Source organism: Rhinatrema bivittatum, unplaced genomic scaffold, assembly GCF_901001135.1.
Source record: "Rhinatrema bivittatum unplaced genomic scaffold, aRhiBiv1.1, whole genome shotgun sequence".
NCBI lineage: Eukaryota > Metazoa > Chordata > Amphibia > Gymnophiona > Rhinatrematidae > Rhinatrema > Rhinatrema bivittatum.
The window spans coordinates 205,802-222,338 of NW_021820554.1; the positions used below are offsets into that span (position 1 = coordinate 205,802).

Consider the following 16,537-nt stretch of genomic DNA (forward strand, 5'->3'; position numbering starts at 1 on the left):
GCCGACAGCCCTTACTATGTCACAGGGGCTACTGGTGCCATTGGTTGGCCCCTGTGACATAGTAAGGGCAAAGGCTATCAGCACCATTTTGAATACTGGCAGCTGACGGCCCGAGTGAAGGAGATCACTCCAGGACCCCCACTGGACCTCCAGGGACTTTTGGCAAGTCTTGGGGGGGGACGACTCCTGACCTCCATAATCTTTCTCCTGTAACACAGAGTTCTACTAACTGTATTGGTCCTAGAGAAAATGGAAGTCTTTGTAGGTATAACAAGCTGACTCCTTCATTCTAGTAAACGCAGGATCTGATTTACTAAGGGGTCAATTTTTCTGAATAAAAAAATGCTCACTACTTCCTTTCAAATGGTTAAGTTTAAGGCACCGAATTGTGAAAAGACTTTCTTTTTTGCCTTTTAGAATGGGAGAAGAGCCTTAATAACTAAGGTCTTTATTGACATTAATCCTGCAGAATATCCCTTTCAAACATACCATGCTTCCTTTGCCATTATGATTTCTGGAAAATGGGTAAAAAAGCTCCTAACTGCATCCAGCGGGCACACAGTTCATAAGTAGTGTCCTTGAAAAACCCACAGATATCTGCTCCAGTCTAAAGCATAAAATGTAAATAGATAAAAATTCCATGAGTTCCAAGAACTATTAAAAAAACAAAACAAAACAATTTCAATATGAAATTAAACATGAAAACTTACATAAGATATTCCAAAAAGGCTAAATTCCAGCATACCTGAAACAAAAAGAATGCAGTCTTAAAATTTCTGTTTGCTTTATTTCATATTCAAGATTTTTTAAACTAATTTAGGAAGTGGTATCTTATGAGAGCACTCATATCAGGGTTAGCATGATAAAAGGCAAATTTTTGAAAACAAGAATTACTATTTTTTAATACAATTTTTAAAAGCAAACCAATAATATCTGAGGCAGAGTTGAAGTCTTGATGATTAGTGTCAGTGCTCAAAAGTTTGAAACTTATGCAAATTCAAACACATTTTGTGTGTTTTACCATATATCCAATATAGAGATAATTTTATAACTGCCCATGTTGATGTAATGTCAATTACATGAGCACTTAATACTAGTTTTCAAAGAGAAAGAATGCATATAGTTTCCCTGTGAAAATTATCCCAAAAATACTCTACCCTAGGAATGACTCTTCTCACCATGGGTAAAAATGTATGCCTAAAGGTCCTACATGAGTACTTTTACATATATATAGGGTGCACAATTTTCTAAAAGCCTGTTTCTGTGGGTAAAATATTGCTTTAGGGATGTGCAAACCCCCAAAAATTTGTTTTGTTTTTTCATTCGTTTCATTGAGACCATATTCATTTCATTAGTTTCAATATGAAAAAAAAATATTTGTTTATTCGTTTCATTAGTTTAATTCATTTTCCATTAAAACATATGGGAGAATTATTACTGTCTACAATAGGCTCTAATATCAATTGTAATGAAACTTGGAGAAGAAATCATCAAAAGGTGGAAAGAGCAGCATGGTACTTTAGAAAATGGCAAAATGGCATCAAATAAGAGGCATAAAATAGCCTAAGGCTCTTCAAAGGGGTATGAGGCTTACAGGATTCATAGGAGTTATCTAATGCAATAGAAGTGAAGCAAAAAAGCAGTAAGAGGAGATTTAGAAAGAGGATGGCTGCCCATCAATAGTGTCACAAACAGTTTATTAGCATCATGAGAGGCAAAGTATCTTCAGGACTCCAAGGCAAAAAGAAGGGGGAAATGAAGCAGAAAATTTGGCAGAAAAAATCTCAAAGTACAGATAAAGGGACCAAGAATCAGAAAGAGTGGTATCAAAATAAAGAATAAAAGCATGGGAAAGGTGAACAGCAGCACCCCAGATTGGCAAGAAGTCCTCAAAGTGTAAGAGATGGAGTATTCCAGGAAGATATCAGGCAGAAAGAAGTTAAGAATATCAAGGTTTAAAATCTGCACATGGCAGCAATGCTGAGGAGCATAAGGATCTGAAGGTGTAGCATGAGGGGATTAGCATTAAGGCAGAGTGGCATGGGAGATACCATTCATTCCATTGGAGCACGCAGACAACTATAGAGAGGGCGGTTGACTCTTCCTGTCAAAGTATGGCTGTACCTGGCTGATCCACCAGTCCAGTAGATTAAGTTTGAGTAAGCCACATACATCATAACAAAGTGGTAGGTAGGTACCCATATGCACAGTACAGAGAAACAGCTAGTGCAATGAAATCAGTTATGTTTCATGAAACGATGCCACAAGTGTGCAAAAGAATGGATAGCCATAGCAAAAAGGTGAATACCATAGTTGAAGAATTGTCTTAAAATCCTGAGGAGTATTTCAGAAAGTTTATAATGCAATCTATGTCTAGGGCCTCAGTGATAATGTTAGGAACATGGCATGCCATAGCTGTAAGTGACAGGCTTCAGCGTTAATGTTTGGAGATGGCATGCCGTAGCTGAAAGTGATAGGCCTCATTGGTTATCATTGGACAATGGCATGCCATAGCTTCTCTAAGTGACAGGCCTAATTGGTAATGGTTAGAACACATCATGCTGTAGCTGTGAGAGGTCTCATTGATAATAGGGATGTGAATCGTTTTAGGACGATTAAAATTATCGTTCGATAATTTTAATATCGTCTTAAACCGTTATGGAACACAATACAATACAGATTCTAACGATTTATCGTTATAAATCGTTAGAATCGTGAGCCGGCACACTAAAACCCCCTAAAACCCACCCCCGACCCTTTAAATTAAATCCCCCACCCTCCCGAACCCCCCCCAAATAACTTAAATAACCTGCGGGTCCAGCGGCGGTCTGGAACGGCAGCGGTCCGGAACGGGCTCCTGCTCTGAATCTTGTCGTCTTCAGCCGGCGCCATTTTCCAAAATGGCGCCGAAAAATGGCGGCGGCCATAGACGAAAAAGATTGGACGGCAGGAGGTCCTTCCGGACCCCCGCTGGACTTTTGGCAAGTCTCGTGGGGGTCAGGAGGCCCCCCACAAGCTGGCCAAAAGTTCCTGGAGGTCCAGCGGGGGTCAGGGAGCGATTTCCCGCCGCGAATCGTTTTCGTACGGAAAATGGCGCCGGCAGGAGATCGACTGCAGGAGGTCGTTCAGCGAGGGTTCCGGCGCCTCGCTGAACGACCTCCTGCAGTCGATCTCCTGCCGGCGCCATTTTCCGTACGAAAACGATTCGCGGCGGGAAATCGCTCCCTGACCCCCGCTGGACCTCCAGGAACTTTTGGCCAGCTTGTGGGGGGCCTCCTGACCCCCACGAGACTTGCCAAAAGTCCAGCGGGGGTCCGGAAGGACCTCCTGCCGTCCAATCTTTTTCGTCTATGGCCGCCGCCATTTTTCGGCGCCATTTTGGAAAATGGCGCCGGCTGAAGACGACAAGATTCAGAGCAGGAGCCCGTTCCGGACCGCTGCCGTTCCGGACCGCCGCTGGACCCGCAGGTTATTTAAGTTATTTGGGGGGGGGTTCGGGAGGGTGGGGGATTTAATTTAAAGGGTCGGGGGTGGGTTTTAGGGGGTTTTAATGTGCCGGTTTCTCGATTTTTCGATTTTTCACGATTTTTAACGATTTTTCACGATATTTTACCCCCCCAAACGGCAACAATACGATTCCCTCCCCCTCCCAGCCGAAATTGATCGTTAAGACGATCGAGGACACGATTCACATCCCTAATTGATAATGGATGGAACATTGCATGCTGTATCTATAAGTGATAGGCCTCAGTGTTAATGGTTGGAAGATCACATGCCTTAGTTGTAAGTGATAGGCCTCATTGGCAAGGGTTGGAACATGGCATGCAATAATTGTTAATGACAGGCCTCAGAGTTAATGGCTGGAATATGGCAAGCTGTAGCTGTAAGTAACAGGCCTCAGAGGTTAGGGTTCGAGGAAGCCAGGATGGTTTTAAGTAGAAGAGTCAGAGGATCTCTGTGGGGTCATGCCCCTGTGGCATTTGTCAAACACTACACTGAGGCCTGATTCTTCTGACCTCCCTTGCCTGCTTCACCTCAACAACTCTTTGATGCTAAGCAGACAGGGGAGGTCAGTGAGATCATACCTCAGTGGTGGCGTTTTGTAAACACCAACACTCAGTCATAACTAGACTATCTTCCCTTGCCTGCTTCTCCTCAAGAACTGTTTGTGGTTAAGCAGGAAGGGGAAGTCAGTGGAGTCATGCATCGGGAGGGGATTTTGGGAAAAATGAGGCAGAGGAAATCAGCTGAGTCATGCTTCGGAGGTGGATGTTGGAGAAAAGGAGACAGAGGAATCCAGCGGAGTCATGCCTTGGAGGTAGATTTGGGGAAAATGAGGCAAAGTATCCCAATGGAGTCATGCCTCAGAGGTGACTTGAGCATGCAGAGGAACTCATTGGAGTCATGACCCTGCAGTAGTTGGAAGAAGGCAGGCATTCCAAGCATGGTGTGAGATGTATGGCTATGTAAGGCTGCTGCTGGATGTGAGCCCTGTGCTGTTAGTGTAGGGGTACTTTATGTGTATTTCTGCTGCAGGATCTGTTGCTAGACCCCTGTGTTGTTCATGTTGGGCTATGGAAGTGAAAGGCTGCTACTGGATGTCCTGTCAGACCCCTATAATGTCAGATCCCAGTGTTTTTCTTGGGAACATGTCAGAAGAAAGTAAGCTCAGTTAGACCCCAGTTTGTAGATGGGGACATGTGAGGAGGCAGCAGGGAATGACAGGCCCCAGTTTGGAGGATGGGGACATGTTTTCAGGCAGATACAGAGAGAAGTGCCTGTTGGCCCTGTGATATTGGTAAGGGCAAGACAGATTTTGTCAGTGTATGTTGGCACCTGTGATGATTTTGTAGATACATCAGAACTCAGCATTGTGTTGTGTCGCTCCTGGACTGGCTTTTGGAAGCAGCATCAGTGTAGTTATTGAAGTGTGGCCCCAATAACGTTGTTAGGGACACAGCATTGCATCTCTTCTAGCCTTGTCAGGAGTAGCAATGCGGTAGGTGTAGTGTGGCCCAAGTGGTGGTGTTGGCAGCATAGCAAGGCTAAGCATTGCAACTCTTCCAGCCCTCGATCTTGCATCTCAGGCTTGGAAAGGAGCAATAGTGTAGTTATTGTAGTGTGGCCCAACTGGCGGTGTTGGGGGTAACAGCAGGCTTCAGCACTGCATCTCTTCTAGCTCTCGATCTTGCATCTCAGACCTGGACAGGAGCACTAGTGTGAGGGTTGGCCTAACTGGTGGTGTTGGGGCAGAGCATTCAGTAGGATTCAGCATTGATGTTTTCTGTCCCTTTGATAGGCTTTTCGGACTGTGGTAGGCAGCAGCAGTTATTATTATTATTATTGTGTGGCCCAGCTGGCAGTGTAGGGGACACAGCCAGACTCAGCATTGCAAACCTTTCCTGACCTCGATCTGGCATCTTGGGACTGGAAACAGCATCAATGTGGTTGGTGAAATGCAGTCCAATTGATGGTGCTGCAGACAGAGCTGGCAGATGCACTCAGTCAATCACAGTCACTGGATAATGCTGGATGTAGGCCCCATTGCTGTTATTGAGCATGGCATGCAGAAAAGCAGAGCATCCAGCAGCTACAGGCCATTTACATTCCTTTCACTCATCTTGCCACTCACATAGCAAATCTGGATAGCCAAGCAAAGACAGATTAATCTTAAGGAACACTACCATTGCTTCTCCATCAAGTGTGGTGACAGCCTGGAATGATGAGGGCTTATGATGTTTCATGTAATGGAAAACACTCTTTCACCGAGGACACTTGTTGGTGGATAAGAGAGATAGTGTTGAACCACTCTCGCAGGGTCTGGCCAGATGCTTGACTTGTGAGGCTCTTATGCCAGCACATCTATCTCCATGTCCTCGATGATCTTAGTGAGGCAGTGTGTCACTGAGATTTGAGCTGCCATCTCCTTTAGTGGAATTGGACGTGAATCTTTCTTCCCAGCTGCTTTAGCGATCGCCTGGGACAGAAGTGAGGATTATTTCCGTTTCCTGTGGAGGATGTGCTAGGTGGTGATGACAGGGTGCTGCTCTGACTTCGCACTACTGTCTGACCTGACAATGATGATGTTTCCTCCTGTGCTACATCCTTCCTCTGCTTCAAATGTTGACACTCTGGCTGACAGACCTCCTCTATCTGCATGCTCTTCATATATGTCAGATTGTTTGCCTCCTGTTCATGTCTTCCTTTCATATGTGGATCATAAAATGTAGTGAGTATATATATGGGGTTTCTGGTCAGACGTCCTAGTCTCTCTGCTTTTCCAAGGTCACTAAACAGCACAGCACCTCACCTCTTCCTGTTGAAAGCCCTCCGACTTTTCTAACAGGATGTTTACTATTGGGATGAAATCACCCAATATGGTGCTTGTAGCATTCAGCTTCTCTGTGGCATCCTTAAAGGGGTTCAGGATTTTCACAAGCTGTCTCATGACTGACCAGTCATGATGCCCTAGGGGAGCCTGCACACCTATCTCCTTTTCACCTGAAAGAGAAGTAGGAGTATTTGCTGATCCACTAGCCTCTGCAGCATCATGTAGTTTGAATTCCAGTGGGGACCCACAATCCAATTCACTTCAAGAAATCCTTAAAAACTCATCTGTTTCAGATGTATTTATTTATTTATTTGTTTGTTTATTTAAGGGTTTTTTATATACCAAGGCACGTTTGCAAAACATCACCTCGGTTCACAATGTAACATAACTTAGCAACAAGCTTTACAATAATAACATTAACAGCAGCTGAAGGCTTTACAATAATAACATTAACAGCTTTACAATAATAACATTAACAGCAGCTGAAGGCAGAGTTGTTATTCTTTTTTTATGACATCACTTGTACAGATTGCTTTCAAAATTACTTCAAATAAACATTAACCACTTTACACACTACATAACCATCCATTTCTTTCAGTTCTCTTTTCATATACCGTATTAATATATAATATGGCACTTATTTTGTATTTATGTTTAATTTGAATGATATTTAATAACTTATGAATTTGCTTTTATTTTATTACAAGATTTTTGTAATTTTTAATTTAATTAATTATGTTATTTTATTTTTATGATTTGTATCTTTTGTACACCGTTTTGACTAAACCTCGTTTGTAAAAGCGGTATAGAAACATTTTTGAAATAGGGGAACTTCAGGCTGAAGAGTCAGGAGGATCTCAATGACCTGCAGTTGGACTGGACAAACTGGTAGACTAATTGGTAAAAATGGTAATTTTATTGTTGTGTGCATGTTAGAAAATCTTCCAATTTATGCATGTAAAAGCTGACTTACAGTGGGTAAATGCATCTGAAATTTAAATCTAGTCACTTCAAGATTTTTAAAATTAGATGTAAAAGTACATGGTTATACCAGTTGCACACACTTATTTGGTTAAATTCTGATTTATTCATCTAAGTCAGGGGTCGGGAACCCATGGCTCGCGAGCCAGATATGGCTCTTTTGAGGGCTGCATCTGGCTCGCAGACAAGTGTCGCCATACTTCGCGGTTCCCCGCTGACCCAGCTGCTCCCCGGTCCTCCGCCGCCCGGGCTTAAAATGCTGTCAGCCCGGGCGGAACGCGGCAGGACAGCTGGAGTCAGCGGCACCGGCGTGGTCTCTTTCCCCCCCCCCCCCCCCCCCCGCGGCCCGGAAGAGGAAGTGGAGAGCATCGGGTGCCCGCGCAGGCACCCGATGCTCACCACTTCCTCTTCCGGGCCGCGGGGGGGAGGAGAAGAGAGCACGCCGACTGGAGTCATCCGGGTGCCTGCGCGGGAGTCATCGGGTGTCAGCCGGGTGCCAGCGCTGGAGTCATCGGGTGCCTGCGCGGGTCTTCCCGCGCAGGCACCCGATGCTCTCCACTTCCTCTTCCGGGCCGCGGGAAGAAGAGAGCACGCCGGTGCTCTCTTCTTCCCGCGGCCCGGAAGAGGAAGTGGAGAGCATCGGGTGCCTGCGCGGGAAGAAGACTGCAGCGCGGCTCGGAGGAAAATGAAAATCTTCAACCGCGGCCGATGGGACTCCGCCTTCGCCTCCGCGAGGGCTGAAAATGAAGGAGGTTAGCGTTGGGAGGTGGCTGCTGCTGCCCCGAGTTCCCGGGGGGGGGGGGGGAAGGGGGAGAGAGAGAGTGAATGAGCGAGCAAGCATGTGTGTTTGAGATCCTGTGTGTGTGAGTGAGAGATTGCATGTATGTGAATGATTGAGAGCCTGTATATGTGAAAGAGAGTATGTCTGTGATTGAGAGCCTGCCTGTGAGAGAGAGAGCATGAATGTAAGTTTACCATTGGGAACCTGTATGTGTAAGTTTGTAATTGAAAACCTGTTTGTTTGAAAGAGTATGTGTGTATGATTGAGATCCTTTGTGTGTGAGAGAGATCATGTGTATGTATGATTAAGAGCCTGTGTGTATAAGTAAGAGAGAGATCATGTGTGTCTGTGTCTGATTGACAGCTGGTTTAGGTGATGGAGCATGTGAGTATGTGATTGAGAGCCTGTGTTTAAATGAGAGAGAGAGACCATGTGTGTCTGTGTGATTGAGAGCTGATTTAGGTGAGGGAGCATGTGAGTATGTGATTGAGAGCCTGTGTTTAAATGAGAGAGAGAGACCATGTGTGTATGTGTGTGATTGAGAGCTGATTTAGGTGAGGGAGCATGTGAGTATGTGATTGAGAGCCTGTGTTTAAATGAGAGAGAGAGACCATGTGTGTATGTGTGTGATTGAGAGCTGATTTAGGTGAGGGAGCATGTGAGTATGTGATTGAGAGCCTGTGTGTAAATGAGAGAAAGAGAGGACATGTTTGTAAGCATGTGAATGAGAGTCTGTGTGTGAGAGAAAAAGACAGCATGTATTTATGTGATTGAAAGCCTGTGTGTGTGTAAGCGTGAAAAGATAGACAGCATGTGTGTAAATGTGTAATTAAGAGCCTATATAAGTGAGAGAGAAAAAACATTTGTATATGTGAGTGACTGAGAGCATGTGTGTATAGGTGTGTCATTGAGAGCCAGTGTGAGAGACAGCGCTGGTATGTGACTGAGAGAGGAGAAAGTTCCAAGCAAACCACCCCACCTCCTGCTAATTCAGAACAATCTCAGGACACCTGGATATCAAACGTTCCCAGGTATGCAGAGCAAAAAAATGTTTGTATCCTTATTATTTTTCATTACTGGATCTTTGTGTCTGCTATTTTGAAATATTTTGTTGGTATCTGGAAATGTTTTATATGAGTTTTTAATTATTGGATATTCCACTCATCAGCTGTTTCGAAATATGTTCTTTTTGTTAGTACAGTTTTACTGCTGATGATTTTATATTTCTTGATTTGTTTTATAAGGATGTGTGATGTTTCTTTTTTCCTTTGTTACACTGCATACAGAGACTCTGGCTTGTTGCAGTTTCCAATTCAGTTTTTGTCTGCATGCTTCTTGTTATGCGTTTTGGTCTCTTTATTCTATGTTAGGTGAGGGACAGCACGTGATTCAGGTGAGGTTTTCTGCTGGCGTGTAGTTTTCTGTGTTGGACTCTATAGCAGCCTGACTTGGTCCGTTTCCTAATAGGAGATGTATTGGTGTCTTAAGGCCTGGTGTAATATTTTCAGAGACTTATTGTACTTTAAAAGTGTGATCTTACATAAAATGCACACATTTACTTGTATTTAGTTTTAAACATATTGTATGGCTCTCATGGAATTACATTTTAAAATATGTGGCGTTTATGGCTCTCTCAGCCAAAAAGGTTCCTGACCCCTGATCTAAGTAATAACTTTGCTGAACTTAGCCAGATAATTTCCAGGTTATCTGATTAAGTAGTGGCATTTATACAGACAGTTCTGTTTTATCTGGCTAAGTATCAACATGGTGAAATTAGGACTTAGCTGATCATTTCCTTTCCTTCACTTCTGCAAAACCAGTCAAGAAAATATAGCCTGAAATTTAAATGCCCTGCGTGCGTAAAATCCTGGCTTTACGCACGTGGCCGGGCCTTGCGCACGCTGAGCCAATTTTCGAAGGGGCCCAGCCACGCACATAAAGACCGGTACGCACACAAGTGCCGGGCTTCTTTGAAGGGGTGGGCTGCGGGGAGGGGTGAGGCAAGGGACGACTGGGTCATCGCCATTGTTCACTGTCCCGAAGACCCGGCTGCCGGTGCGCACAACTTACTGTGCAACAAAGAAAAAAAAAGAAAATTGTAGGGTTTAAGGGGTGGGGAGGAGAGGAGAGGGGAAGGGGAAGGGAGGTTAGGTAGGGGGGGTAGGGAAGTTCCCTCCCAGTCCGCTCCTTAACTGGGGAAGGCCAGAATGCATCACCGCGTGGAAATTGCAGAAGTCCCACCCCCTTGCATGCCGCTGTCCGCACATACGCCAGCACATGCATGTTATAAAATCGACATGTTCATGTGCGTTCGCAGAGAAGCGCGCATACATGGACGTGTGCTTGCCCTTTATAAAATCTACCCCTATGGGTTCTATTCCTTATCCAGCAGCTGAAGGCAGAGTTGTTATTCTTTTTTTTATGACATCACTTGTATATATGTCATACACGGAATCCAGTATAGCCAGTAGACATCTGTCATAGCTAATCAAATTATAGCCATCAACATCTTAAATTCTAATAAATATATAAAATTAAAGACTGTGAATAGAAATGTAGTTAAATTTAGCTTTCCTAATTTAATGATTAAAGTGAGAAACACTCCTACCATGAAAAAACATCTTAAACAACTTATTTGCATTCTGGACACCTCATTCTTATTTATTTAATGAAAGAAAATCCCTAAAGAACAGATTACTCTTCCAGTATGGACTTCTTGACTGGTGTAGCAGAAGGAAAGGAAATTTTCAAGTAAGTCCTAATTTCACCTTCCTTATCCTTCTGCTCCACAAGTCAAAAACATATGGGATGAGCAAAAGTTAATTTATAATAGGTAGATAGATTGTAAACTCATCTTCAAAACAGTTGCGCCAAATTAAGTACCATGTTTGATGAGTAAATATAACATAACATTTTGAAAATGGTCTTAATGTCGTCCAAGTGACTGCCTTGCAAATGTCAGTTGGACTAACTGTCCCAATTTCAGCCCATGAAGAATACTGCACCCTTGTTGAATGTGCTTTAATCAATCTTGGTGCCTGTCTGCCTTGCAGTAAATATATTAATTAAATTGCTTCTTAATCCACCTTGCAATTGTTTCTTTAGAGGTGGCCTCACCCTTACCTGGGCACAAAATAATACAGATGATCTATCTGTATTATGAAAATTCTTAGTAAACTTTAGATAAATTAAAAGGCATCTGCTTATATCTAGGAACTGTAGAAACTCTGACACTCATTTATACTCACATTTGTTGAATGCTGGTAAAACACTTTTGATTTACATGAAAAACTGAAATCACATTTAGCAAAAAAGATGGAATTGTCCTTAGTAATACAGACTCCTTATTGAGCCTTAGAAAAGGAACCCAATGGTAATTGATTGATGAGAGCTCCTAACATAGACTCACCCAGTTGGTTAAATATTGAGCGCTCCCTTATCTATCCAATTCCCAACCTTGCATTCCCGGGAATGCTCTTTTCCTCACATCGTACGCACAACAGGATTCTGCTCTCTCTATATCAAGCCCTAAAAGAATTCGACCAATTATGTTTTAAAGAAAAACCTACCTGGTTAAACTCTAACTTACTCCCTATCTGGAATACACACAAAATTCGAATAGCTGGTCGCCCCATAAATTGGCCTATATGGCACGACAAAGGGATATGGTTTCTCTCTTCTATTGTTTCCCAGGGCAACATGCTTCCTTTCTCTTCTTTGCAATCGTTGTTCCAACTCCCCTCCAGCCAATTCTATGCTTGGCTACAACTTCGGGAAGCCCTCAAGGAATTGAACCTTTCCACCTTGAAATTAGACCAATCACCTTATTTGCTTTCCTTTTTTGCGGAGATAGGCACTCATAGGCATCTTGCCTCTAAACTTTATGAACTGCTCTGCACTCTCTCCCTCCCCAACCCGGCTCTAGCTCTGCAACACACATGGTCCGCAGAATTCGATGTCCACCCCTCGGCAGCGGTATGGACCCATGTTTGGTCCTCTTCCATACGTATCTCCTTATCAACTAGTTTATCTCAAACATCCTTCTTCATTATGCATAGAGCCCTCTGGACTCCTTGGAAACTTCATAGGGCTGCACTTATCCCTTCCCACCGATGCTGGTCGTGCAATAATGTGAAGGCTACTTTGGAACACATGCTCTTTACCTGTCCGTTAGTTTTTGACTTTTGGGTACAGGTTTGGACTAGAATATCGTCCTTACTATTTATAGGCCGATCTCATATGATTTAGTAATATTAAAAGGAGCCCACCCCGCACTTGACCTCCCACCCCCGCATAGGAAGCTACTTGATTTCCTCCTTCTTGTAGGACTGCATAACATTACCTCTAATTGGAAACGTAGTGACTTCCTCTCAGAAGCTCTCTGGTGGAATACCGTCTGCTTATACAGCAAATATGAGAGGGCAATGGCCATTAAGTATAATCGTTTAGCTAAATGGGACCTAATGTGGAAATCTCTTGACAATTACACCACCTAATGCTCTCATATCCTGATTTTACTATTTTTATTGACCTTACACTGTCAATGCTGAAATGTAAGGATGGATGCACTTCCTCTTTTTCTTGCTCTTCTTTCTTCTACCCTCTTTGTATTTTCTTATTTCTTTTTCTGTTCCCCATGTTGATTACCTGTATTGGTGTCCTTAATAATTCAATGGTTATTGTTCTGCGGTTTATATACATTATAATCATTCTGATATGTCTTTTACTGTTTGACATGCTGTACTCGATTATTTCCTGAGGACATGTACATGTATGTATGAAAGCATTGTCTTTACTTCTTCAATAAAAATATTTCAACTAAAAAAAGAAAAGGAACCCAAAATGACAAAGATTGCATCTCTGAAATGCTTCTTGTTGAAACAATTAATACTATGAAAACTGTTTTCAAAATCAAATCTTTTAATGTTGTCTGTTCTAAATGTTCAAATGAAGCCTTTGTTATGGTACATAAAACTAAATTTAAATTCCATTGTTGTACTATAGCCCTCAGTGGTGGATGTAGTTGTTTAAGCCCCTGGAGAAACCGTGAAACATACTTATGGGAGGATATTGATAAACCCTTTACACTTCCCCTAAAAAAAAGAAATGGCTACTACTTGAACCTTCAAAGAGTTCAATACCAAACCTTTATCGAGACCCTTTTGCAAAAAGGATAGAATATCTCTTATTTGCGAACACCAATGAAAGCAATCTATCTACAATAGGAATCAAAAGTACACCAGACCCTCACATAAGCCAGCAAAGTAGAATTCTTTTTAGAGTTTTACACTGTTTTGATAACAGATGGCGAGTAATCCAGATGACCTGGATTTTCTAAGTTTGCAGAAAATCCAGCGGTAATGGGGGGTGGGCCTGCGAAAGCCGGCAGCGATCGCACAACCGCGGTGCTATCGCTGCCGGCTTTCGCAAACCAATAGCGCCACCGTGAAAGGTGGTGCTATTGGCCGTGTTACTGACGGCGATAAGGCTCCTTACCTTTTTGCCGTCAGCGATGTCTTCACGGCGTTTGCCCCGGTGCCACCCTGACTCCTCCCCTTCCGGTGCAAGCACCACCCAGAACCCGCCCCGATCTAGGTATCACACGCGAAATGGGACTTTTCGCGTGTGATACCTTTGGAAAATGACCCCCTTTGGCCTCTTAAGAGCCATGCAGTAAGAGAGTATGGAAAAGGGTCATCCATTTCAATTGGCCCCTGAGGAAGGATCCCCCTGATTCCTAGTAGAGATAATGGGCCGTCTTCTAACAGGCTGCTTAGATCTGCATACCAAGGCTTTCAAGACCAATCTGGTGCCAGTAGAATCACATAGGCACTCACCTTTTCTATTTTCTTTATTGCATGACCTATCAATGGCCATGGAGAACAAATGTACATTAAAATCTCTCCTACTTTAATGCATTTATTGCCTAGCTGCTGAACTCTCTTTGCTGACAGTAAAAATCTCCTTGCTTTTGCATTAAATCCATCTGAGGATATCCCCACTTTTGTACTATCTGCTGTTAAGCACTCTGGCATAGCTCCCACTCTCCTGGGTCTATAATGTTTCTGCCAAGAAATCCGCTTTTATAATTTTCTGTCCTGCAATATGTAGCATGGAGAGCTGAAGCAGATTTTGCTTAGCCCAAGCAAATAGAGGATCTGTCTCCTCCGAAGTTCCTTGACTTCAGGTATCATCTTATTTATTTATTTATTTGTTTGTTTGTTTGTTTATTTATTTATTTATTTATTTATTTATTTAACAGCTTTTTTATACCGACATTAGAATGCACATCATATCGGTTTACAACTCAACAGTAGGTGGAAAACACAATGAACAGGGGTGGGAGAGGGACAACAGTAGAAACTCAAGGGCAGGAGGCTCTAGGGGGAGCCTGAAAATTGAACTAGAGAAGTAACAATAACTCAAGAGGTAACATCTTGTTTGTTTATATTTATTATATTTCTATACCGTCAATTTGTATTCAATCGTAATGGTTCACAACATAAAAACAGTCATATAATCATATAAAATTATAACATAAATAAATATAACAAAAAATTAGAATTAAAAACTTTAAAAAAATCTAAAAAAATAAAAAATATAAAAACAATTATGGAACCTCAATCTCATATTTCTTTTTGTCATCGCCATAATATGTAAGCCTTAGTCTGTTTTCATTATGTAACTTTCATAAGCATGTTCAAATAGACATGTCTTTAAGTTCTTTTTAAAAATATGAAAGTCTTGTTGCAGTCTTAAGTTGGAGGGAAGCAAATTCCAGAGTTTAGGGCCAGCAATCGAGATAGCTCTTTCTCTCACTTCAGTCAAGTGTATGGATTGAACAGAGGGAATAGTTAAGAGGCCTTTATTCGCCGATCTCAGGTTCCTTTGTGGGATATGCAAGTATAATGAAGCATTTAGCCATTCTATTTTATCATGTAAACTGATTTATGTAAAAGACATAAAATTTTATAGTCAATTCTAAATTTAACCAGGAGCCAATGAAAGGCATCAAAATAGGCATTATGGGGTAGATTTTTTAAAAATGCGCGTTCGCGTACTTTTGTTTGCGACTGGTGCGCCAACAAAAGTACGCTGGATTTTAGTAGATACGCGCGTAGCCGCTAAAATCCAGGATCGGCGCGCGCAAGGCTGCCGATTTTGGGCAGCCGGCGCGCGCGCAAAATCAGAGCGGCCTCGGAGGGAACTCTCTTTCGCCCTCCCCTCACCTTCCCCTCCCTTCCTCTACCTAACCCACTCCCCCGGCCCTATCTAAACCCCCCCTACCTTTGTCCACGGATTTACGCCTCCCGGAGGGAGACGTAAATCCATGCGCGCCGAGACGCGACCCGGGGGCGGTTCCGGAGGGCATGGCCACGCCCCCGGGCCCGCCCCCGAAACACCGCGCCCCGCCCCAAAACGCCGCATCGATCGGCCCCGCCCCCGACACGCCCCCGACAAAAAACCCCGGGACTTATGCTAGTCCCGGGGCTCTGCGCGCGTCGGCAGGCGCCGACGTGCAAGGCCCTGCTCGCCTAAATCCGGGCGGATTTACGCGAGCAGGGCTTTTAAAATCTGCCCCTATGTGATCAAATTTCCTTCCGACGGTTAAAACTATGGCAGTTGCGTTCTGTAATAACTGTAATAATCGTAAGGAGCTAGTAGGTAGACCAAGAAAAAGCACGTTACAATAGTCAAGATTCGAAAAAATCAGCTTCTGGAAAACCATGCGAAAGTCATCATGACATAAGAGGGTCTTCAATCATTGTAGCATGTGTAATTTACTATATTTATCTCTAATTTTGTGGATAATTTTTTTCTTCAAATTAAAGTCACTATAATTATACCAAGATCATGAGCTTGGTTTGCTATTTCAAATTGCCAAGTGATTTTTTTTTAAAAAATAGCTGCATTTGTTGCTGATTTTCTATTAAGTAAGATAATCTTGATTTTTTATTATGCAGAACAAGTCTCGTATGAGACAACAGTTGGCCAATTGCAGAAAAATAGACCTCTATTAGTTTCAAGGTGTCTTCCATGGAAGAAACTGCATTGTCTTTCAAGACTCACTGCCTTCGCTTTGATGTGACTCTGAAATTAAAGTAATGCCAATCTTATTGCTCTCAAGTCTGATTTTTTAACTATAACCATTCTGTTTGTGAGCACTGATTTAGGCAATGAGCCCCCACAACCTGTCAGGCTGGCATCTGTTAATAAAATCCAATCCAAGCATGCCAGTGGTATTCCCCTTTGCAAGTTTGCAGTGTTAGACCAACATAAGCTATCCCTTGCCTTTGCTGGCAAAGAAAGAAGAATCTTGTGGCCTTGTGTCTGGGATTTCCACTGGATTAGCAGGGCTAATTGCAGAGACCTAATATATGTTCTTGCCCATGGGACCACATCTAAGGTGGAAGCAATGGAGCCTAGAAGTTGGAGATATGACC

General features: G+C 43.0%; 1 protein-coding gene across 1 annotated transcript in view; it reads right to left on the minus strand.

Moving 5' to 3' along the window:
* LOC115081713 (maltase-glucoamylase, intestinal-like) overlaps positions 1 to 16,537 on the minus strand; it is a gene marked incomplete at its 5' end in the record, with an annotated part of 276,490 nt that overhangs the window by 35,983 nt on the left and 223,970 nt on the right. The window contains 3 exon segments of the mRNA XM_029586132.1: positions 490 to 531; positions 533 to 607; positions 711 to 745. Of these exon segments, the coding sequence (XP_029441992.1) occupies positions 490 to 531; positions 533 to 607; positions 711 to 745 (152 nt within the window).